Here is a 22,681-nt window from a genome sequence, read left to right as displayed (position 1 = left end):
CCGCGAGGGCGACGGGGGAGAGCGCGTGCGAGCCCCGAGCCGGGAGGGGCCGTTGCCCAGGAACCGTCGCCGCCGACGGCTCGCGCACGCCTTCGTGCGCGCGCGCGCCGGGCGCTCGGACTCCGGTCGGCCGCCTTCCACCGCCACCGGTCTCTCCTTTTCCCTGGACGCCGAAGGGGCCGGAGGACCGAAGCCGCTCGCTCTCGCGCTCCCCCGCCTTCCTGGGAGCGCAGGCGCGCCTCCGGCCGTGCCTGCATATTAATGAGGGGCGGGGCGGGGGCGGGGCAGCGGGGGCGCGGCGGCCTCGCGCCCGCGCGTGCCGGGACGCACCGCGGGGGGCGGTGCGATTGTGAGGTGGCGCTGACGCACGTTCCGGAGTTCTTAAGCGGCGAGGGCGGCGGCAGAGGCGGCGGCGGCGCACCCGAGCCGGTCTCGGGAGGCGGCGGTGACTGCCGCGAGGGGTGGCGGGGCCGAAGTAGGTGCCCCTGGCTCAGTCACGGTGTCCCTCTCTCACTGACTCCCCCTCCTTCCACCACGGCCGCGCCGCCCCAGATCCGGCGGTTTCCTAGGCGGGGCAGCGGACGGGGCGCCTCTCCTCCGGCTGCCGCCGGCCTGATAAATGAGGGACTTCGGATTTGGGGTGCTGCAGACCGCCCCGCTCCGAAGCAGCAGTCCCGGGTCCCTATTCGGCAGCGGGGCGTACCGTCCCTACGCCACGGGGCCCACCGCGGCCGCCGCCCCGCTGCCCTCCACCACGCCCTTCGGCCCGCTCTCGCCGCCGCCGTTGCCTGTCACCGGCTTCTCGGAGGCCGCCTCCCCCTTCTCTATCCCCCTCGGCTGCGGCGGCGCGGGCAGCTCTGCTGCCGCCGCTTCCTCTTCCTCCCCGTTCTTGGCGCATCAGCAGACCATGCAGGATGAGCTGCTGCTGGGGCTGACACAGCAGCCGGCGCGGCCGCTCTCGGGGGCGGCGGCCGCGGAGAAACTCCCCAACCACCACCCCGGCGGCGGCACGAACGCGGGTGTGACCCACCTCCTCCCCTCCCAGGACTTCAAACCGAGTCTGCACCACCCCTCCTCCTCCTCCGCCTCCTCCTGCTGCTGCTGCCGCACCTCCTCCCCGCAGGACTTCAGTAAGCGGCAGCAGCAGCAGCTGAGCAGCCAGAAGAGGAAAGAGTTCAGCCCTCCCCACCTTCCCCACCCTCCGGACTCGAAGCCGCCGCCGCCGCTCCACTGCCCCGGCCGGTTCAGCCCGCCGCCGCCCGGCCCGCTCCTCCAGCCGGCGCAGCTCGCCCAGCGCCAGCAGCCACAGCAGCCGCCGCAGCAGCAGCAGTTCAGCGTACCGCACCCGCAGCACCTCCCGCCGCAGGACTTCGCCCCGCGGCAGCGCCCGGCCGACCTGCCCCCGCTCCCGCAGCTCCAGCCCTCGCCGCCCGCAGCCCCGCGGCGCCGCCACGGAGGCGCGGGCAGCCCTCGCAAGACCCCGGCCGCGGGCGAGGGCAGCGCCGCCGAGCCCCCCAATGCGGGCTTGGCCCCCTCGACGCCGCCGGTGAACCCCGCGCCGGGCTCCATGGAGTCCCCCAACCACCCTCTGCTCAACAGTCCCAGTAACCTCCTGCCCGGCGGGGCGCTCGGCGCGGGCGCCTTCAGCAGCCTGCAGAGCCCGGACCTTCCGCACCCGGGCGGCGGCGGGGGCGGGGGGCCCCCGGGAGGCGGAGGGGGAGGCGGCTCCGCGTCGCCGCCGCCACTGCCCGGCTTCGGCACCCCCTGGTCGGTGCAGACCGCGTCGCCGCCGCCCCAGCCCCAGCCCCAGCCGCCGCCACCGCCCCAGCAGCAGCAGCCGCCTCCGCCCCAGCAGCCGCCGCAGCCGCAGCCGCAGCAGCCCGGCTCCTCGGCCGCCACCCCGGGTGGCGGCGGCGGCGGCGGCGGCGGCGGCGGCGGCGGCGGCTCGCTCAGCGCCATGCCGCCGCCCAGCCCCGATTCAGAGAACGGCTTCTACCCCGGGCTGCCGTCGTCCATGAACCCGGCCTTCTTCCCGAGCTTCTCGCCCGTGTCCCCGCACGGCTGCGCGGGACTCAGCGTGCCGGCGAGCGGCGGCGGCGGCGGCGGCGGCGGCTTCGGCGGCCCCTTCTCGGCGGCCGCGGTGCCCCCGCCGCCGCCGCCCGCCATGAATTTACCTCAGCAGCAGCCCCCGCCGCCCGCGGCGCCGCAGCAGCCGCAGAGCCGGAGGTCGCCCGTCAGCCCGCAGCTCCAGCAGCAGCACCAGGCGGCGGCCGCCGCCTTCTTGCAGCAGAGGAACTCCTACAACCACCACCAGGTACGGCGGGCGGCGGCCCGGCTGCGCCGCGGGGCCGACGACCGGGGCGACGAGGGCCACTCGCCCAAGTGAGAGGGGGGACTGGGAGGGCGGAGGAGGGTGACGGGGCTCGGGACGCCAGTCCCCGGCGGGGCGGGCGGGCGGGCAGCGGCCACCGTGGGCTGCGAGGCCCCGGTAGGGGGGTCGCGCCGGCAGCCGCTGCGGTCGGGCGCCCCCTCGAACGCCCGGCGCGGCGGGGGGGAGGGGGGTTGGGGCAGCGGCCGAATGGCGCCCGGGACCGAGGGCGGCGGCGGCGGCGGCCCGGCCGTCCTTCGCAGCCGGCGCCCCGACCCGGAGGACCGCTGTCGGCGATCCTCGAGGACGGGCCGGGGGACGCGGGGCCGGCGGGCTCGGGCGGCGGCCTCGGACGAGCGGCCTGGGGAAGCGAACTTGCGAAGGAGGGTCGTGATCGCCGCAGACGGTGCGTGCGGGGAGCCGGTGACTCTTCCCCGTCGTCCAATGAGGGGACGGGCGGAAAGGAGAGGCTTTTTCCTTTCGAGTCCGTCTCGTTGCGAGTCGGCCCGCGCGAGGTCTGGCCGGGGGTGGCGGTGGCCCGGCCGGGACGAGCCGCCCGCCCCGCGCCCGGGGCCCCGCGCTGAGCTGTCAGGCGGCGGGAGAGGGGAGCCTGCCGGCGGCGGCTCCGTCCGCCTCTGCCGAGGTGCTCCGCGAGCCGCTGGCTTTCTGCGCCTCTTCGCGTTTGGGGACGGTTTGGTGGCTGGTGAGGCCAAAACTAAACTTGAATCCGGGAATCGTGTGATACCTCGCAGTGGGGACTCACGTTTTTTGGCGGCCTTGACCGTCTCTTGGGTTACGGGGTGTGTATATTTTGAGTGGGTAATGCAATTATGAAATAACCCGGGGCCGTTTTTGTGGGTTTTTTTTTTTTTTTTTTTTTTTTTTTTTTTTATTCATCCGGGTCCTTTCCGATTCAGGCTCCGTTTTGTTATCTTCCCAGTACAACGTTTGAATGACCGCCGGCTTTGGTTCATTGACATCGAAAAGCGTATTTTGTTGTCCTTTTTTGATCCAGTCAGCATTTCCTGTAGTGATTCGTATGTTTAAGGTCATTTTCGTGATCAAGGACTGAGACAGAAGCAGAAATGGACCTTAACCGGTGCTTACTTACTCCTGTAACTTTTTCCATTGACCACTTAAAGTTTTCCAAGGTTAACCTTTTAAAGGGCGAATGCTGTCTGACCAAAGTCACAAGTTGAGAGTTCTCTGAAATTAGAGTAACAGTTAACAGTCTTTCTTTCGAGTCCCCGGTGTCTCCCCGAGGAAGAAGAACGTGGCCTACAAGGATTGAAAACACGTCACTTTGAAATAATAGTCCGCTTTCCCATGATTTTCACAGTCTCGAGCAGCTGTGTCCTGTGTGTCAGGGTGTTGTTTTTTTTTTTTTCCGCTGGGAACTTGCCACAGAAGACTGTCGATAGGTGCTTTTGTGCTCTTGGAGCCCTGCTCTGGCCATTGGAAGACCACGTAGGGTGGTTCGTATTTAACTGTGATCTGCGTCTTGTCAGAAGATGGTTCTCCCAGTGAAGTTTAAGAGGTCACACAGCTGCCCTGTGGAATTGTAGATCGCTGGAAGAGAACTTGAACCCTGTGTCAGCAAGGAAAGTAAGGCCCTCAAGAATGGAGTGATTTCTTCATGGTCCCCCCAGCTATGCTTTTGAACCGTGGGGAGGGCGAAATGGCAGCATATATTCATGATTATCTGGGCATTTAAAAAACATTTTTTTTAATAGGTACTAGGGGTCAAGTTCTCTCAAAAAGAGAAAGCTGTCTTACAAGAAGCAGGTTTCATTTGAAGAATTCTTGACTTACAGTAACTTACTGACTTAGAGCAGCTGCACGGTCCATACTTCCTTTGGCTAAGCGTTAGCGCAAGCTTCTTGGCAATGTAATTGCTAGCAATTAGTATTTTTCAAAAACCTACGCTTATTGCCTCGTGCTGAATTGTCCATTCTTTGGCGACTGAACTTTTTGTATCATAGGTTCTAGTTTGGAATAGAATTTATTTTTGAAAATGAATGAGGTTACTGGAGACTTGTATGAAGATCTCTACTAGAATAATCAAAGCATATAGTTGTTTTTCTTCAGTATATCTCAGTGGATCCACCTATGGGTAACATCAGATAATTGCCTAACAGTTCATGGATAATTAAGTGAAAGAAAAACAAAAACACTTTAAAAGAAACTACATTAAAATTGGAGTAAAATATCTTAAAAGTTGAATACGCGATACAAAAAAAAAAAGAAAAAGAAAAAACCAAACCCACATATTTTCCATACACTCCCTACCCTGAAAGGCGTTTTTAGTTCATGCAAGACAGTAACAGCAAATGTTATTACCATTATTCACTTTTGTAGCAGTGCCATTGGTTTTGGAAAGCTAACGTCTAAATATCTTACTCCGATTGTTACTCCTATCAATTAATTAAAGACCGGATTTTTACTTGTATGCCTAGTAGAATATGGTTGTTTTAAGATCACAATGTAGGTTCTATCTTCAAGGACCTTCGAAGTTAATTTCAATTTTACACTATTTTTTTCTTCTTCCATACACGATTCTGAAAGGACAGAAACGTAACTGCCTGGTTCTATTTTAGCAGTTGTCATGAAATATCTGCTCGATTCATTATAATTTATAGTGGACCAGACGATGAAAACTCACCTAGCAGGAAATGAGTATGTTTTCAAATAGCAAGATCGCAAACCTATTACTTTTCGTAAACTGTTAAGCTATGCTTTATTGCCTTTAGAGATTTTTTTTTTTAAGATTATATATATATTCTTAGCTCAGGCCTAAATTTTAGTTTGAATTGTAAACTCTTTAAATGCCTGTAATTTAAACATGCGTGTTTTTCTCAGCCTCTTCTGAAACAATCTCCTTGGAGCAACCATCAGAGCAGTGGCTGGGGCACTGGAAGCGTGTCGTGGGGAGCAATGCACGGCAGAGACCATCGTAGAACTGGAAACATGGGGATTCCAGGAACTATGAATCAGATATCTCCATTGAAGAAACCATTTTCTGGTAATGTCATAGCACCACCGAAATTTACTCGCTCTACTCCATCACTGACTCCAAAATCTTGGATTGAAGATAACGTGTTCAGAACCGACAACAATAGTAATACACTCTTACCCTTACAGGTAAGAATGGTATGTAAATGGTCTTATTTCTAAGTTGATCTTTCAAAACAAGAAATTGGGTGGTGGTGGTGGTGGTGGTATGGTAAAACTGACAGGTTAAAAAATAAAAAATTTCTGATTTTAAGCATTAATTTAAGGACAAAATACAAAAGGATAGAGAAAATGGATACTGTAAAAAAAATTCTCTAAACACACGGTAGAAAAGAAGCTTCCTAAAATGTAGAAAAACCTGCTGTGTTTCTCCAGTGCATATTGAAGCTTTTAATTGGCAGCTCAAGAATGCCTTAATTTATTAATGTTTAATAGGCCACCAAAATGAGTTTCTCCTTCAATATCACTAAAATGTTAAGCAATTGTGCATAGGATTGACTGTGATCAGCTGTGTGTATATTAAAATATACCTAGTACAGCTGTGATTATGGCAAAATAATATTAAGACTTTTTACATCCAATTAAAATTTGCCTTCACTGGTTCAGGGACTATTTTTTCCTAAATGTGGCTTAATAGTTATGATGATTAGATACTTTTTCAGGCCTTTTAAAATGTTTTATTGATATTATAGTCTAATAAAGCTATTTACAATGGGATTTTTTTTTTCTCCTGAGATCTTCAGAGGGCCAAAGATACAAGATAGAAGGAACTTTGATTGTTTTATTTTCTTTCTTTCTTTTTATTTTTTTTTGTTTTTTGTGGGTGGGTGTGGGGAAGAGAACTGCTTATTTCTGATGAAAACTTCTATGCTATTGAAGGTGAGATCTAGTTTGCAGTTACCAGCTTGGGGCTCAGATTCACTCCAAGATAGTTGGTGCACTGCAGCCGGAACATCCAGAATAGACCAGGTAGGCTGCACAGTGTATATTCTTCAGGATTTTGACTAGGAGTTTAGTGTTTATATTATGAGTAAGATTTATTATTAACTTTCCAATTATACCTTTTTAAAGCCTATGTCAGAGAGCATTAAAGCAATTTATTTTTAAAAGGTCACTTGACTTAAACTATTTAATATAAAATGTTTCATTTTCAAATTTATGAGTGATTTATAATTATTTCATTATTTCCAAAATATAAAATTTTCTTTTTGGAAAAAGGAATTATATACCCAAGAGCACCTGACTTTAAACATCAGTCAAACTGAACAGATTTTATCTTTGAGAGTTGTTTTCAGCTAGGGACAAAATTATGGATTTGCTTATCATTCAACTTTAAGTTTCATCAATATTTTACAGAATTTTTTTAGCAAATGCTTGTCATGGAATCTGCTACATTTGTCTTGAGGTATATTTCTGAAAAAGCCTGTCTTCAATTTTTTTCACCTTTATAAAAAACTTCATGTGTTTTATTCTTTATTCTTTATTCTTTATTCTAAAATTTGTCACTGCTCCTATATACTATATTCTTCTAAATAGTCAGTTTCCTATAGAAAAACCCTAAATCAAAAAGCTAGGAATCCGTCTTAATCATATTACTTTCAAGCCCTTTGTGGTTGCAAAATGCTATCTCTTTTCCTGCAGACTAAATTTGAATTCAAACTGGGTACCCAGTGATGAGAATTATTACAGGATGAGTAGAAAACTCAGTCCTACATGAGGATTCTTTACTACAGAGCTGAAGCTTGAATGAGCATAGACTTGACATTGTGGGATCCCACTGAATGGAGCTGTGTTATCTTTAGCTAAGGCTCTTCCTTAGTTAATTTGTCAACATGAGATGATTTTACAAGTAAGGACTGTATAAATAGATGAATAATATGTTTGTAAATAGCTTTCTAACCTGGAGGGTTAGCAGTAACTTCAGTAATCTACTATTAGCACCTATTGTAGACAAGTCCTACGTATTTACCAAAATAGTCCTGCCAGGATCTCCACTTAGAAATAAGTAGTTATCTCACATAATTTATAATTTATAATTTATAATTTATAATTTATTGTTTTGTTAACAATGTAAGTTAGCTATCCATCTGTTTTCTACCCTCTCCTCCACTCTGGCTCAGTTAGGCCACATTAGTGACATTTTTATGGTAGCCCTTTTATGTTGTTCAAATTGAATACGTAAATGCCTAGGAGATGGTATGTTTGAAGAGGAAAATTATGGTGATCGTTTTGAAGGTGGCAAGGGACGTGTTTTTAGAGAAGAAGAGACATAATTACTTGAAGAGCAGGTGTAGGAAGCAGCACGAGGATCCATATATGGGGGATATTAACTATGGAGAAGAAAGAAGACAGATTAGCTGTCATAAAGGGACCCCCGGGGGCGGGGCACGTGTTGAGAAATGAGGTTATTGAGATGCTGTCAGTGGGTGACTGCTAGAGTGGATAGAAGTGATGATGAAAAAAGGGAAGTTTTCAAACTGGTCTCTACAGAGGTGCCCTTCCTTGGCTGCTCTGGGAGCAGGGCCTCCAGCACTCCCACTTAGACTTCAGTCAGAGCCACTGTGTTCTTACCCATGTTATAACCGAGCATTTCACATAAATTCATTTTACCAAAAAAGATTTAGGTGCGTAAAGATAATGTTTTTTTCTTTTGGTAAACTGCTGAAATACTAGCATTCCCTGTGGACCCTTGAAGCGAGGTGTGATGTGATGGAAGTTGAAGAGTGGTGAAGAAAAAGATGGTGGAAAGTGAACTGAACTAGAAAGAAAGGAGGGCTAAAACCTGAACCTCCTTCATCTTTCTCAGTCTTTATGACATCGGAGGATACTGTTGATGGGCTTTCATCTCTTTGGGTCATAGTTTCCTGATCTATAAAAGGAAAACCTTGAACTAGATCATGGAAGGCCTTTTTAGCCAGCTCTTATACTTTCTCTGATCTATTTTGGCCATTTCTTTTCCTCCTTATCCACCCCCCACACACACACACTTTATTTTTAGAATACAAGGGTCTTAGTTTATTGGGGAGAAGGGGTGGGAATTGGACTGAGGCAGTCCAGGTGTACTGTATGGCCTCCCAAATAGGCTGAAAAGCAATGTTGTTCTCTCTTTTGAGCACCCTAAGGTACTTAACTATATAAAATTTGTTCTCTGTTTCTATCTTTCCATAAAAGGTTGAGGTATTTGAAGTTGAGGTTCTTAAAAATACAGCAACAGCTGTAAACTTCCAATTGGTATCTTAAACCATTGGGGAGTTCCTCACTATTTGGCAAAGTTAAAATTACAGAAAATTCTTAAGCACTTAAATATCTGGGGAAATATTTTCATTCTGACTTTTTTCCCCACCACGTACAACATTTTAATACTAATAAACCTCAGTTAACAAATACATTATTTTAAAACATTTAACTTTTTATTTCTTTTAGTCTCAAAATGAGTAGGCCTATAAAATATACTGAATTGTAAAACCAGAGTCTTAATTTTTGTACCTGGATACTTGAGGCCTTACCTATACCAAGAACTGGACATGTAATTAACATTCAGTAAATGGGAAAGAAATCATTCTGAAAATTGGTTTTATTTCAGTTATATATAGCATTTTTAGGGTTGGTTGGCATTCTCTTATTTTAAGTAATTATGTCCTTATGGAAAAATCTTCAAATTTAGAACTTTTAAAAACAAGGGTAAAGTTTTATGCACATTTCTGACTTTAAAATTAATGTGGGTGGGGCGCCTGGGTGGTTCAGTCGCTAAAGCGTCCGACTTCGGCTCAGGTCATGATCTGACAGTCCGTGAGTTCGAGCCCCGCGTCGGGGTCTGTGCTGACAGCTCAGAGCCTGGTCCTGTTTCAAATTCTGTGTCTCCCTCTCTCTCTGTCCATCCCCTGCTCATGCTCTGTCTCTCTCTGTCTCAAAAATAAATAAATGTTAAAAAAATTGTTTTTCATAAAATTAATATAGGTATTTTAATTTCTTTAAAATGCTATTAGCTAGTTACCCTTGCAAGAAATTATACTTAGATGTGTGATTTTTAATTACCTTAAAATTGAATTTTCAATTAGATACTGAGATTTCAGTTTATTTATTCATTAATACTTGAATTTTTTAAATCAAAAAGTAAATATACTTGTAGCTGAGATTATTACTTAAAGGTTTATATATGGCACATTAGTTCTTTCTAAATAATTAGCAATGTGGTACCTTTAAAGGTGTAACATAGCCATAAAGCTTATGAGATGGTATGTCGACCTGTCCTCTAGCTAAGGGATTATGAATATATTTAGTTCTGTATTTTTGTTCCTATGGAAGTTCTTGAGTGTGTCACATAAACTACCTTAAATTCATTGAAGATGCTTTGCACCAATCTTTAATATCCAGACTGTTATGACAACATGATAGATGATAATATGGAGGTCTCTCAGAAAAATATATTATTTGGTATTTTTATTCACTTTGCACAAAAACAATGAATAGTAGCAGACCAAGTCCAGTTTTTCATTCATTTAATCAAGCATTCCTTAAATTTTGGTTCTTAAATGTGATGAACCTCATTTAAGGACATTGGTAGTCATCAAACTGTAAACACTGAAAAAGAGAGAGAATGGGTTCTCTTGTAACCTGCTTAGGTAATGGATGCTTTTTAAGTTTTGTGTCCTGCATTCACTTCTCTAATTGCACTTGATACATTTTTTTTTAATTTGTTTATTTTGAGAGAGTGACAGACTGTGCACACCCACGAGCTGGGAGGGCAGAGAGAGAGAATCTCAAGCAGGCTCTGCACTGTCAATGCAGAGTCCTAGGCGGGGCTCAAACACACAAGCCTTGAGACCATGACCTGAGCTGAAGTCAAGAGTCAGACACTCAACCAGCTGAGCCACCCAGGGGCCCCTGTACTTGATACATTCTTATACCGGATATTTTCTACTAGCCTTTTCATTTAACCCTTGTGGATACTAGTGTACCTTTGGCCGTTGGGGCCTTTAAAAAATTAAAAAAAAAAAAATGTTTTTTCAGTCCCTGTCATGGCACTTAGTCAAGGTTCAGATTCATAAAGGAAGTTCAAAAACTGTTATGTTCGTTATGTATGAGGTAGTGTTTTAATTATCCTTGAGCTATATGGGGAGAAGTTTTGTTCTTTGCCTTTGAGAAGGTGGAAGCCCAGTTGGATGAAGAAGGGGTGTCTGTGTAGAACAACTAGAGACTGACAGGAGAGAGTAGGAGCCTGATGCTACATTGTAGAGGGAGACAGTAGCATGTCGTCTGCTGCTCATTCACCACAGTGCAATAGCACTGCGTCATCAGGAGTGTAAAATCAGTGTTTGCTTAAAATGGAGGGCAGTATTAATAACAACTTTGCTGTTTTATTTTAAAGCAAAAATTGGAAAACCAAACACAAAAATGCAACAAAAATGGATCTCTCTACTTAGCCAGAAGGATATATGTTAAAGCATCTGGTATATCTTTAAACATGACAATAGAGGGTTTTTCCATAATCCATCTCCTTATTCTTTGGGAGAATATTTCATTTTCAAGAGGAAAATGTTCTACTTGACCATGTCTTTTGAAATGAGACAGGGTTTTGCATATTTCAAAGTAAAAATGTAACATCCCATTGAAATGTTCCCTTTTAATTAAGTTCTTTCTGTTGTACTAGTTTTAATATTCTTGACCTCTTTAGTTATTTTTCAGCATTTGTAATCTTTTTTTTTTTTTAGATTATCCTATTTAAGATGAGGATTTGAGATTAGATTACTTTGTTCTTTCTGTGTCCTGCAGTCTTTCTAGGACCGTATGGTGGCTTCTGTAAGTCTTTATGCCAAAAGTCTGGGTTTAAGAAAATAACAAAATATTAGAATACAAGAGATTATAGTTTTCCAGTGTTTTCTGAGCTTTGCCTGTTCACTGTTGTGGGATTCTGTAATCTCAGTTTATGAAAACCCATTTAAATCGATTCTTTGCCAGATAATTTTCATATTTCAGGTAGATTCCTCATAGTGATTCTTACTTTTGTGAAACTTCTTGGCTGTTTTCAAATAGTCATGTAGTAATAAACGTAGGTTAAGTTACATTGCTATGATTTTCCATATGTAAGCTAATCAGCTTTGGTGTGTTTATGTTTTCCTTAAAATGGTTTCGGGATTTTCATTTAGTTTTTAAATCAATGGCAGTTTTTGTGAACACAAATTTTTCTAATATCCTTATTTTAGAAAAACGCGTGAGTATTTGTTTTATAGTCAGATTTGTTTCTGTTGTTTTTTCCAGAAGTTATATTTTAATACCCATACTTTATTTAATGGAATTGCCTGTATTTTTTTAGACATGAGCCTACAGGTTTCATTAAGTCTAGAAAGTGATTTTGAGGTGTCAGGAGCTCTTTGCCTGGTCAAGGTTATTTTGTGTTCGGTGCTTTAAAAATCATGTGGGATGCAGCAGATGCTTACCAAAGTATAAGTTGGCTAATACTTGTATAATGACTTTTTTCTTTTCTTTACTAAAGCAGGAGTTTGTTTCATTATGAAAAGACTTGAAATGCAAGGGAAAATAGGGACCTGATATGTGGGCATTACCCTATTTCAGTTCACCGTAGGCATTAAAGCTAAAGCTATTAATACGTGCCGCTTTTTTGAATAACCGTTGTCGGTTGACTATCTAGTGATTGCTGATATTTATTGAATAGCTATTTCCCTTCTTACCTTAAGTAATTGCCCCTGGCCCATTGAGAGTACATATGGAGTCACTTCAATGATTTTACTCTAAATTTTGCTCTAAAGCAGGATCAAACTCAAACTCCTTGAATGGAGTTGGAGTGTGACTAAAAACCAAAAAACAAAAGTCATTTGGGTGGTGGTGAGAGTCACCATTAAGTTCATAGGTCTGTTAAGGATGGGGCGTAGTCTGATTCTGTTAAAGAAAACATCAGCCTGAGAAGATAGCCTTAAACCATAACGTATTTTCTTTGTAAGAATTTAAGGCAAATAGAATATAAAGTATTTATAATACATCTTAGAACCTGTACGATACAGCATACCTAATGAGGTTTCTTTGCTTAATTATGTGAACAGTTTTTATCATGATAGTTTACATTTTTTAATTCTGTTAATTCTATTTTAAATACATCTTTAATACGTCTTGACTTAGTTAACATTTGAGTCCTTATTCCTGGGGGATTTATGGTCCTGTATGTAGTCTTTGCCCTCACAGAGCTCAACTTAAATTTGCAAAGTTTTTTTAGTAGAGTTAGGGTACTATTCATTCAAAAATATTTGAGAGCCAGCTATATTTCATAATTAGAAGGTCCTTACCCCTAATTAGCTTAGTTTAGTGGGTGAGGCAGGAAAATCAACAAATTAATTATGCATAAAGTAAAATGGAAGCACAGAAGATGGAAATATTTGGAGAGATTAGTAAAATTGTATGTAATTTTTGTCCAAGGGCCATGTTCTTCTCTATACTAGTTTTATTTCATTTATTACTTAGTACTTTGAGTCTTTTGCTTTTCTAATATGTCTGTTTGCTTTGCTGTGGCTTTTCTATTATTAAGGTGGACTTTAGGCATTGTCTAGTCTGAAATAATTGTTTTCTTTTCTAGAAGATAGAGCAGAGCCTAAAGAGGTTTAGTAAACTATAAGATCAAGAAGTCCAGCACTTCTTTAAGTATGGTTTCTGGACTAGCAGTCTAAGTATCACCTGAGAACTTACTGTAAATACACATTCTTAGGGGCCTCTCTAAACCTATTGAATTTCAGACTCTGTCTCAGCAGAGTCCCAGCAGCCTGGGTCCCAGATGATTGTGAAGCATATGCTCATGTGTGAGAAGCGCTGTTGTAGTTCAGTGATTATCTGTGCCTCCTTCACCAAAGTCATGTTAACGATGTAAAATAAAGTAAGTAGGGGCGCCTGGGTGGCTCAGTCAGTTGAGCATCTGGCCTCGGCTCAGGTTATGATCTCACCGCTAGTGGGTTCGAGCCCTGTGTGGAGCTCTGTGCTGACAGCTCAGAGCCTGGAGCCTGCTTCGGATTCTGTGTCTCCCTCTCTCTCTGCCCCTCCCCTGCTCATGCTCTGTCTGTCTCTGTCTCAAAAATAAATAAACGTTAAAACAAATTTTTTTTTTAATAAAAAAAAATAAAGTAAGTAAAAGACAAGGAGTACCAATGTAGCTGTATTGTGGTCATGCTGGAGTAAGAGCTCTGGCCTAGCATTGTGTCTTTAGTATTACTTTGCACACTTCTAAATTCCTCAACAGCAACTTGTTTAGTCTATAATACTGATTCTGGCCCCCTAGTTTTAAAAAGTTCACAACCCTTTGGGGCGCCTGGGTGGCGCAGTCGGTTGAGCGTCCGACTTCAGCCAGGTCACGATCTTGCGGCCCGTGAGTTCGAGCCCCGCGTCGGGCTCTGGGCTGATGGCTCAGAGCCTGGAGCCTGTTTCTGATTCTGTGTCTCCCTCTCTCTCTGCCCCTCCCCCGTTCATGCTCTGTCTCTCTCTCTGTCCCAAAAATAAATAAACGTTGGGAAAAAAAAAAAAAAAAAATTTTAAAAAGTTCACAACCCTAATTTAAACCTCAAGTGGAGTAAATAAATCAACATATTTTCACAAAAGCTTCTTAGGTTTATCTTCAGCTTTCCAAAAGACTGTCTCTAAATCACACCTAGATTGTGGACTCCTTTGGAAAACTGATAAAAGTCATAACCCTTTTCTTCAGGAAAAAAAATATGTGTACACACCCATACAGGATATTGTACATAATCTCAGAGATTTCATGGTCCTTCTTGGAGCTCATGCAGGTTAAAAAATGCCTAATTCTAATTTCTGCAAAGAGTTTTTCCCCTACTTTTCTGATTCTTCCCTTTTTCTGTGTTAGTCTTTTTTTTTTTTTTTTTTTTTTTTTTTGGAGAGTTAAAAATGGCCCGCCCTGACTCTCCTTCATATACAGACACTTATACAAACACCTACACACACTTAAATGGGTGGGGGTCACCACTGAAATTTTTGTTTGTTTGTTTGTTTGTTTGTTTGTTTTTGGTGACTTAGGGGGCATGGGCCAGAGCTTGCTGTGGTAGTTCCCTATGTGTATTTGTTCAAGTACGTTGAGGGTGTGTTGGGCAGAATAACAGTATAAATTCATTAAGCATTAAAGAATCAGATTCCTTCTAGTAAGCAAGTTGAGAGATTTAACATTTAGCAAACAACACTCCCAGCTACACAAAAGACTTTGTTCTGGGACTTGATGAGGCAGGAAACTTGGAAGGTGGGAATATTGTCATCCTTTTCCTCCCTCCACCCCCTGCCTTTTTTGCAGGGTTTGGAGGGAAAGCGGATTTAGAAATGCAGAGACCAACATGCCAGAACTTCAGAGAGCAAGATTTGAATACAAGTATTCTAGGTGTTAGTCTTTGTTCTGATATTAATAGTTTCATTCTTTTGATTTTTATGGTATGAGATGTTTATGCATTTATTATTGTGAAATTCTGACCAAGTCAAATAATGTGTACCCCGTTTGATAGATATTTAAAGTGTGGTGCCATTATGGGATTAATTCCTTTCCCCCAAAATATTTATTTTTCAAGTGCCAGTGTCTTCCTGGATATATGAGAAAAGTGTAGAAGTTAAAGAACAACTAAAACTGCTTCCTACGTGTATAACATTTCACAAATCTTTTTAAGTTGAGAGTGATGACAGTAGCAATTATTTTACTGTATTAATGCTGCCAGTGAAATAAGATTATTTTTGGTATGTGATTTTGGAGATCTTAAATGTAGCATTCTCTCCAATACAAGAGATATTATAGCTCATGAGATCTTTAGCTACTGATACTGTCTTGGGATGCAGACTGATAAGTAATATGTTAATCAGATGTCCTCTTTTATGTAAGAAGGTTTAGATGGTATGGTATATTTATCATCAGTTTTTGAAAACTTGTATAGATCGTATTGAGTCTATTTTTTTCTCTTCTTCTAGGATCGAAGTAGAATGTATGACAGTTTGAATATGCACTCTTTGGAAAATTCCCTTATTGATATTATGAGAGCAGAGCATGATCCTCTTAAGGGTAGGTGGCTTTTTCTTTTCTTGTATCACCCACCGCTTTGTCTCACCATTTTATGTAGGAAAATGAGCACTAAGTAGCACTTATGTTATCTATAAAATTGTACTATGTTTGTTAATAAAAACCTTTGTGAAATGTCATACTTTTTCCTTTGTAGCTTATATAGATACCTGCTGATTTATGCAGAGAGAAATGTAAACCTGTGTCTCTTGTTATTCAACAAACAGCCACTGTTTAGAGATATCTTGCAGTTTACCAGAGGTTGAAGAAAGGATCTAAAATTGTTTAGTTCAGGGGCACTTGGGTAGGTCACTGGGTTAAGTGTCGGACTCTTGATCTCAGTTCAGGTCTTGATCTCAGGGTCGTGAGTTCAAGCCCTGCACAGGGCTCCACGCTGGATGTGGAGCCTACTTTAAACACAAATGAAAATGAATGAAGAATAAATACATAAATAAATCTGCATGCACCGTATTAGCTTCAGCCCACACACTTGAAAAAAAAATTATGAAGTAACTTTTCCAAAATTCTATCAAATGCAGAAATAAAAAAAATGCCTTGGAATATTTGTATTTACAGTTCACAGTGATTCCAACCTAAAATTGTCCTTTCCCCATTTTTCTTCTACCATCATGGGATTTTGAAAGGGGATATTTTATGGGAGCTTCTCTGAGGTTTCATACAAGTTGGGGCAAATTAGGAAAAAGAGTCAGCCCCACTGATCCCACAGTATCAGCCTTACTGTTAACTGTATCTGAAGATATTCCATTAACATACTTGGTTTTTTTTGTCTGTACATTACTTATTATTTTACATTTCTTTGTACAATATATCTCCTTGCCTTTCAGTAGTAACAGTGAACAGCTTGCAAACTGTGTGCACTTGGGTGATAAGAGATATGTTATTTATTGCTGCATAATAAATTATTCCACAATTTAGCAGCTTAAACAACAATAAATATTACCTCACAGAGTTCTACGGGTCAGGATTCAGGAGCAGCTTAACTGGTTAGTTCTGGCTCTCTGAATCAAAACCATGTGTTACTTGGTAATTTGTCCATATTTTTAATTCTATAAAGCCAAATAAGAATTCCCTTATAAGATTTTAGCCCAAAACTGTAGCACTTCAGTGTCGGCAGCAAGGTGGTGGCTTGAGGCTGTATTGGCAATACTGGTCAGTTATCCAAACGGTTTGTTCTGTTTCTGGATTTTGTTTCTTGTCTAATTCCCTTATTTTTAAGGGGCTTAAGAAGTTAAAGGGATCATCATTAGTGATTGTTAGCAATGTGTGGGGATGGTAATTCTCCTCCTCAGAAACTAATAAAGATTATTATACTTCGGGATTTGGGGTTTTTTTTTGGCGGGGGGTGGGGGTGGGAGGGTTGGGTGGAGGGAGCTGCTTCTAACCAAACCCAGTCTAGTTTTTCGAGTATCTGTATATGGGGTCTTTTTCTCTTTCACTGTTATGCTGACAGTTCCAGTGGCATCTGTCTTCTATCCACTGTTTGATAATAGAATCCAGTAGTTTATGATTACGAAGAAGTTCCCTCTCTTTATTTCTTTGGTTTATGTAGAAAGAAAACTCTTAGAAATTCTAATGTAAGATAAAGTCATCATCAGCTGTTACCAGCAAATAATGAAAAGGTTTTCATTGTCATTTCTCCCAGTCGTCTTTAAAAAGGCCTTTTAAAGATGTTAAGAGAAACCATTCTCATTTCAAGTTTTCTTTTTTTCCAAAGTCTATGTTATAATAAAACTAGAGAAGACTTTGAAAAAGAAAATGGAAGCAGCATAAGACCAAGAGGAATTTAATAATTAAAAAACAAATCTCAAGTGAAGGCAAAATTCTTTCGTTAGAATGGGAAGGGGAAAATGTGTTCAGTACCACCTTTAGGAATTATGGTAACAAATCTCTGTTCCTTTTTTTTTTTTTTAATGTTTATTTATTTATTTCAAGAGAGAGAGTGAGCAGGGGAGTGGCAGAAAGACAGGGAGAGAGAGAATCCCAAGCAGGCTCCCAAGAGCCTGACGTGGAGGTCAGTCCCACCAACCATGAGATCATGACCCGAGCTGAAATCAAGAGTCAGAGGTGTAACTAACTGAGCCACCCAGGCACCTCACAACTCTCTAATTGGGAGTGTTTTGTATCCTACATTTATTATGGTAGGAAAGAAAAGAAAAAAATAAATAAATAAAAACATTGAGAGATACCTCTATAGAGAAAGAAAGAAGACCGGTACTTGTGCATACTGCCATCAAATGGCTATTAAAATGGTCCTGATGCACCACAGCTACTACTGAAAGACTCTTCTTGTCTTACTAGTACAGACTTCACTGCCTTCTGGGACATCCTGTCATGTATCTTCCTCCTGGTACTCTGATCATTGCATGTTTTCTCTGGGCAGGACCTCGGTAAAAATCTGCTAAAGCAAGGTTGTGACAGAACAGAAGAAACCAGTCTGCGGACTTCCCCCGTTTGTCCAGTCCTTGTCTTCAGGGCAGCACTGCAGCCTGTGTCCCGTCTCTTCCATCTCATCTTTTCATTCCTTTTCAGAAAACTCTGTCCACTGTTTAATACAAGTTTAATACAGTCTTTTTTTTTTTTTCCAAAAAATAGAATTAATCTTACTTTATCCTTTTTAAGTGTTTTCAAAGGTCAGCCATGTGCTTTGTCTTCCTTATGGGATCTAATGGAAAGGGAGTTGCAGTGTAAATTTTTTAATGAATTTCTTGTTTACCTTTCTATTAATGATGAAAGCTTCTAGAAAATTTTTCACATGAACTTAAGTGATAAGAGATTTTACTGTTATGTATTGCTGTATAACAAATTACTCCTAAGTTTAGCAGCTTAAAACAACAATAAACATTTATTGGCTCCACAATTTCTGTAGGTTAGAATTCAGGAGCAGTTTAGCTGCTTGGTTCTGGCTGAGGATTTCATGAGGTAGCAGTCATGTGAAGGCTTGACTGGGGCCGGATGTTCCTTTTCCAAGGTGACTCACTCATGTGGCTGTCAAGTTAGCACAGGCCGTTGGTAGGAGAACTCAGTTACTCACCATGTTGAGCTTTCCGTGGGGTGTCCTCACAATATATTTTCTGGATGGCCCCCTCCCCATCCCCGCCCTGAGCAAAGATCCAGACTTGAGGTTAATGTTCAGGGTCTTCTATGACCTAACTTCAGAAGTCTTACACCGTCACTTCCATGGCATCCTACCAGTGACATAGGTCAGCCCTACTCAACTGGGGGGAGGGGAGGGCGGGGGCCGCTACTCGAGATGTGAATACTAGGAGGCAAGCATAAGTGGAGGGTGTCATGGAGGCTGACTTCCACAAAGATAAAGGCAGAAACTATAAATTGGCATTCGGTTTTACTTTTCTAAAGGAAAGAGAAACTATTCAAGGTAAGAGTTAATGTCAGTAGAAGAGAAACAGTCAAGCAGCCCTCTGGAATCCAAAGGAAGTCTGGCAGGTTACTGGTCTGAGAACTGATTGATTGTACTAACACCTCCCATCCCCAGTGAAGTCCAGAATACTTCACTTTACAGCTTGTTTCCATTTTCCCATTCTCCAGTGGTTTTTACAGGTCAGTAGGGGAACCTCTATTATTTACTGTTAAGGTTCTGTGAGTTAGCATAGCAGGTAGGAAGGGTCTTGTCTCATGGGGGCTCTGCAGATGTGAAGTGACGGCAAACAAAGATGGAGTTCTGGATGCACGTTAGTCCATAGAGTGTGCCTACTTTTGTACCAGGCAGTGTCCAAGACCTTGGCTGTAATTGTGTAAAACAGATACAGTCTCTGTTCTTAAGGGATTTACAGCCTGCTAGAAAGAAGAGACCTTATAGTTATATGTATAATGTACATACATACATGTGATATATTAATATAATGTTTATATACACATAATCTATAACCAGAGTGTTTGAAGTGCCATGGAGGGAGATGATAAGGTGCTTGGGTAGGTCATAAGTAAAGGGAGAGAGATACTTTATTCATCTGTGGAGTGAAGAAAGCTAAGACCTTAAGCTTGAACAGCACAAAGATGAAAAACTACTGGCGGAAAGTGTCCGCTAGACAGAGGGGCCAGGATGTATGGAAGAGCTTGTCACATTTGAGGAACTGAAAGCAGACAGTCCTGGCATAGCTCATTTAGGGCTACCTGATGCTGACTGGCTATAACTGGATAGAACTGCTCAGCCCTAGGGAGCAGGTGCTGTCTTCTCCAGATCATGAGCACTAACACACCGTTTTATGCTTTCCTTAGTATTCGTGACACTGATCTGTTTTTATTTATTCTGCATTGGTTTCTTGCCATTAACACCTCGTTTTCTGATGACCGTCTTCATTCTTGGCAAATATTTTCCTTTTCAAAGGAAGAACAAATACAGATTCTTTTTTTTTTTTTTTAATTTTTTTTTCAACGTTTTTTATTTATTTTTGGGACAGAGAGAGACAGAGCATGAACGGGGGAGGGGCAGAGAGAGAGGGAGACACAGAATCGGAAACAGGCTCCAGGCTCTGAGCCATCAGCCCAGAGCCCGATGCGGGGCTCGAACTCACGGACCGTGAGATCGTGACCTGGCTGAAGTCGGAAGCTTAACCGACTGCGCCACCCAGGCGCCCCCAAATACAGATTCTTTTAATGCTTAAAGCAAATCATGCTTTGCCAACTGCAGTTTTGCAATTTTGCAGTTTTGTTTTTGCATACCTATATTAAATAATCTGTGATCTTGCTATGTATGTGTGGGTCAATTCATTCTGCTTTAAACAAAAGAACAAGACGGTGATTATTGTTAAGCCCTCTATCCTCCCTGCCCTCAGCAATCTGCAAAAATGTCTTACTGTGTAAGCATTTTTACCAAAATTTGCTTATCCCCCTCCCCAAAAGGATAAGAGGAAAAAAGAAAAAATTAATTTCAGCTAAAAAAAAAAATGATTCGAAAACTGTGGATAGCAGTGCAGTTTAATATTACAGTTCTTGGAAGTATCCGATTTAGCAATTCACAATGACTTTACCAGTGTTCCCTAAACAACTTAAAGGAATCAGGAAAAAGGATTTAGAGTAGGATTTTATGCCAACACATGTTTGAAAGTGGATGCCTTCAGAACTTTATTTACTATGTATTTTCGCGTCTAGCATTATTTTTATCACTTGACCGCTAAGCTCCTATTTTCCAAGACTCCTGAAGTAGAATCTGTGCTGTTTCACTGAGAAGATAAGGAATTGCTTCCGTGTAAGGTGCTAAATGGTTGTGGTAGTACCGAATCAATTCTTGCCTCTTTTCTTCTACTCTTCTTTTCCCTCTGGTTCTCTTCAGCTGGCCGTAATGTAAATTTGTAGTACTAAGTCAGAAAATACCTTGTATAAATTTCCAAAAGTCTCTGGTGTGAGAATTTACATTTTTGAACCTAAGAAGTGTTGAGCTGGGCAGAGATTCTCAAACTCTGAGAGCATGTGTATCAGGCGGGTTTCAGGAGCCCAGTCCCAGAGATTGTGCCCTGCGGTCTGTGCAGAGAGCACACTTGGAGACACTCTGGAACAGGGGAACAAGATGAAAGAGATCTATTGGAAGTTGTAAACATTTTAATGACATTATTAAAACACAGCAAAGTGCAGAGTAAAACTAATACCAATCATCTATATGCCCGAGCAGTTCTGTTGATTCTCTTAAGCTCCTGGTACACTGCCTTCACTGATTTCTCTGGCAGAGAGTGGAAGGCGTCCTTCAGAACAGATTTTACTTGTCTTCGGCCCACTTGTGTTTCCTGGAGTAAACTTTTCAGGAGTTCCAGAAAGTGCAAATCACGTATAATGACATGTCTTGAAAAAAAGATCATCAAAGAGGGATTGCTGTATATGTGCTTTCAATCTTTAAAGAAAATGTTTCCTTTTTTTTTTTTTCTTTAATGTTTATTTATTTTGAGAGAAAGAGAGGACACACAAGTGGGGAGGGGCAGAGAGGGAAGGAGAGAGAGGATCCCAAGCAGGCTCCACACTGTCAGCGCAAAGCCCGATGCAGGGCTCGAACCCACAAGTCAGACACTCAACCGAGTGAGCCACCCCAGCATCCCCAAAATATTTCTTTTTAAAAAGGAGTCAAATTTGCACGTACTTTCCCCTGGATTTCATTTGTTTTTATTTTTTCCTACAGACCACAGGCCTTGATAAATAAGAAAAAAAATCATTAACTTTGAAAAAAATCATATTTATATCGAAGCCGTGCACATTTCATTATTTTGACGTTAAGAGATGCTTGCTGTTGATCCTTGTAATATGCCTCATACCTTAATACTTTACCCTTCAAACTACTCAGAATTGAATTCATCTCAAGAAAAGTACAATTTTCAAGATTTTAACTTTTGTTTTCTGTGAGGATGTCTGCAGATTAAAGAGGAAGTTGTGAAAATGTGGTTGTAAAAGTTCTTGTTTTAGAAAATTTACGTGAAGTATAGTATCATGAATAGAGATTTTTTAAAGTTTTATTTATTTATATTTCTTTTCAGGTAGTTGCAACAATAAGTAGTTAGCAACAATATTACTAAATTTGAAAACAAATTGTTATTTCTTCAGGCAGTTTTGGCTGTTTAAGCAATTTGAATTACAACAATATGCAGTTTTTCTTCTTTAAAAACTAAAACCATTCAGAAACCACAGTGAATTTTCTTAAAATCACATTTATTTATTCAGAGCTTATATGGGTTTACTAAAAGCCTGTTTTCACCACAAATCTTCATTAAGACTTTAATTATGGGCTTATAACTCTTATTTTTAGGTTGAAAGTCAAGAAATACAACATTTTTCATATAGAATTTGTCACGGTAAAAGTGGGTACTTGGGATAATTAGGCCTATGAATTTTAGTTGCTTTTAGTATTTGAAGGGTATCGGAGAATCTCTAATGAAGGATTTCCCTCTAGAGTATAGGACTTTATCCTTTTTTAAATGTTTATTTTCTTATTACAAAAAAAGTAGTATGTGTTCATTAAAGAAAATTTGGGAAATCTGGAAGAATTTTTCAATCATCAGTTATTTCCACAAACTAAAATAACCAACCATGCTTGATATGTTGGTGTATAATTTTTTCTAATCTTTGTCTACTACATATAAGCTTAAAATATTTGCAGTAGTCAAATCTTTTATCTTTCCTCAAACCTGGTTTGATATGTACCTGAGTTAAAAAGTCAAATAGCGCCATAAGGCTTCTATAACAAAAAGTAGAAGTCTTCTCTCATTCTTTTCTCTTTGCTTCAGATTCCCATTCCTTAG

The 22,681-nt window shown here is 42.5% G+C and overlaps 1 protein-coding gene across 11 annotated transcripts in view; it reads left to right on the top strand.

The window, feature by feature from the left end:
* Positions 1-424: 424 nt before the first annotated feature.
* Positions 425-22,681, top strand: part of CPEB2 (cytoplasmic polyadenylation element binding protein 2) — a 72,576-nt gene continuing 50,319 nt past the window's right edge. For 4 of the 11 annotated variants that reach the window (XM_043572944.1, XM_043572942.1, XM_043572943.1 and 1 more), the window contains exons 1-4: positions 425-2,314; positions 5,228-5,509; positions 6,260-6,349; positions 15,335-15,425. In XM_043572944.1, the coding sequence (XP_043428879.1) occupies positions 620-2,314; positions 5,228-5,509; positions 6,260-6,349; positions 15,335-15,425 (2,158 nt within the window). In that variant the 5' untranslated portion in view covers positions 425-619. Of the gene's footprint in view, positions 2,315-5,227; positions 5,519-6,259; positions 6,350-15,334; positions 15,426-22,681 lie in introns of all 11 variants that reach the window. The other 7 variants (XM_043572952.1, XM_043572947.1, XM_043572950.1 and 4 more) reach the window with 2 other exon arrangements.

Source organism: Prionailurus bengalensis, chromosome B1 (assembly GCF_016509475.1).
Source record: "Prionailurus bengalensis isolate Pbe53 chromosome B1, Fcat_Pben_1.1_paternal_pri, whole genome shotgun sequence".
Lineage (NCBI taxonomy): Eukaryota > Metazoa > Chordata > Mammalia > Carnivora > Felidae > Prionailurus > Prionailurus bengalensis.
This window is presented reverse-complemented; position numbering and strand designations above follow the sequence as displayed.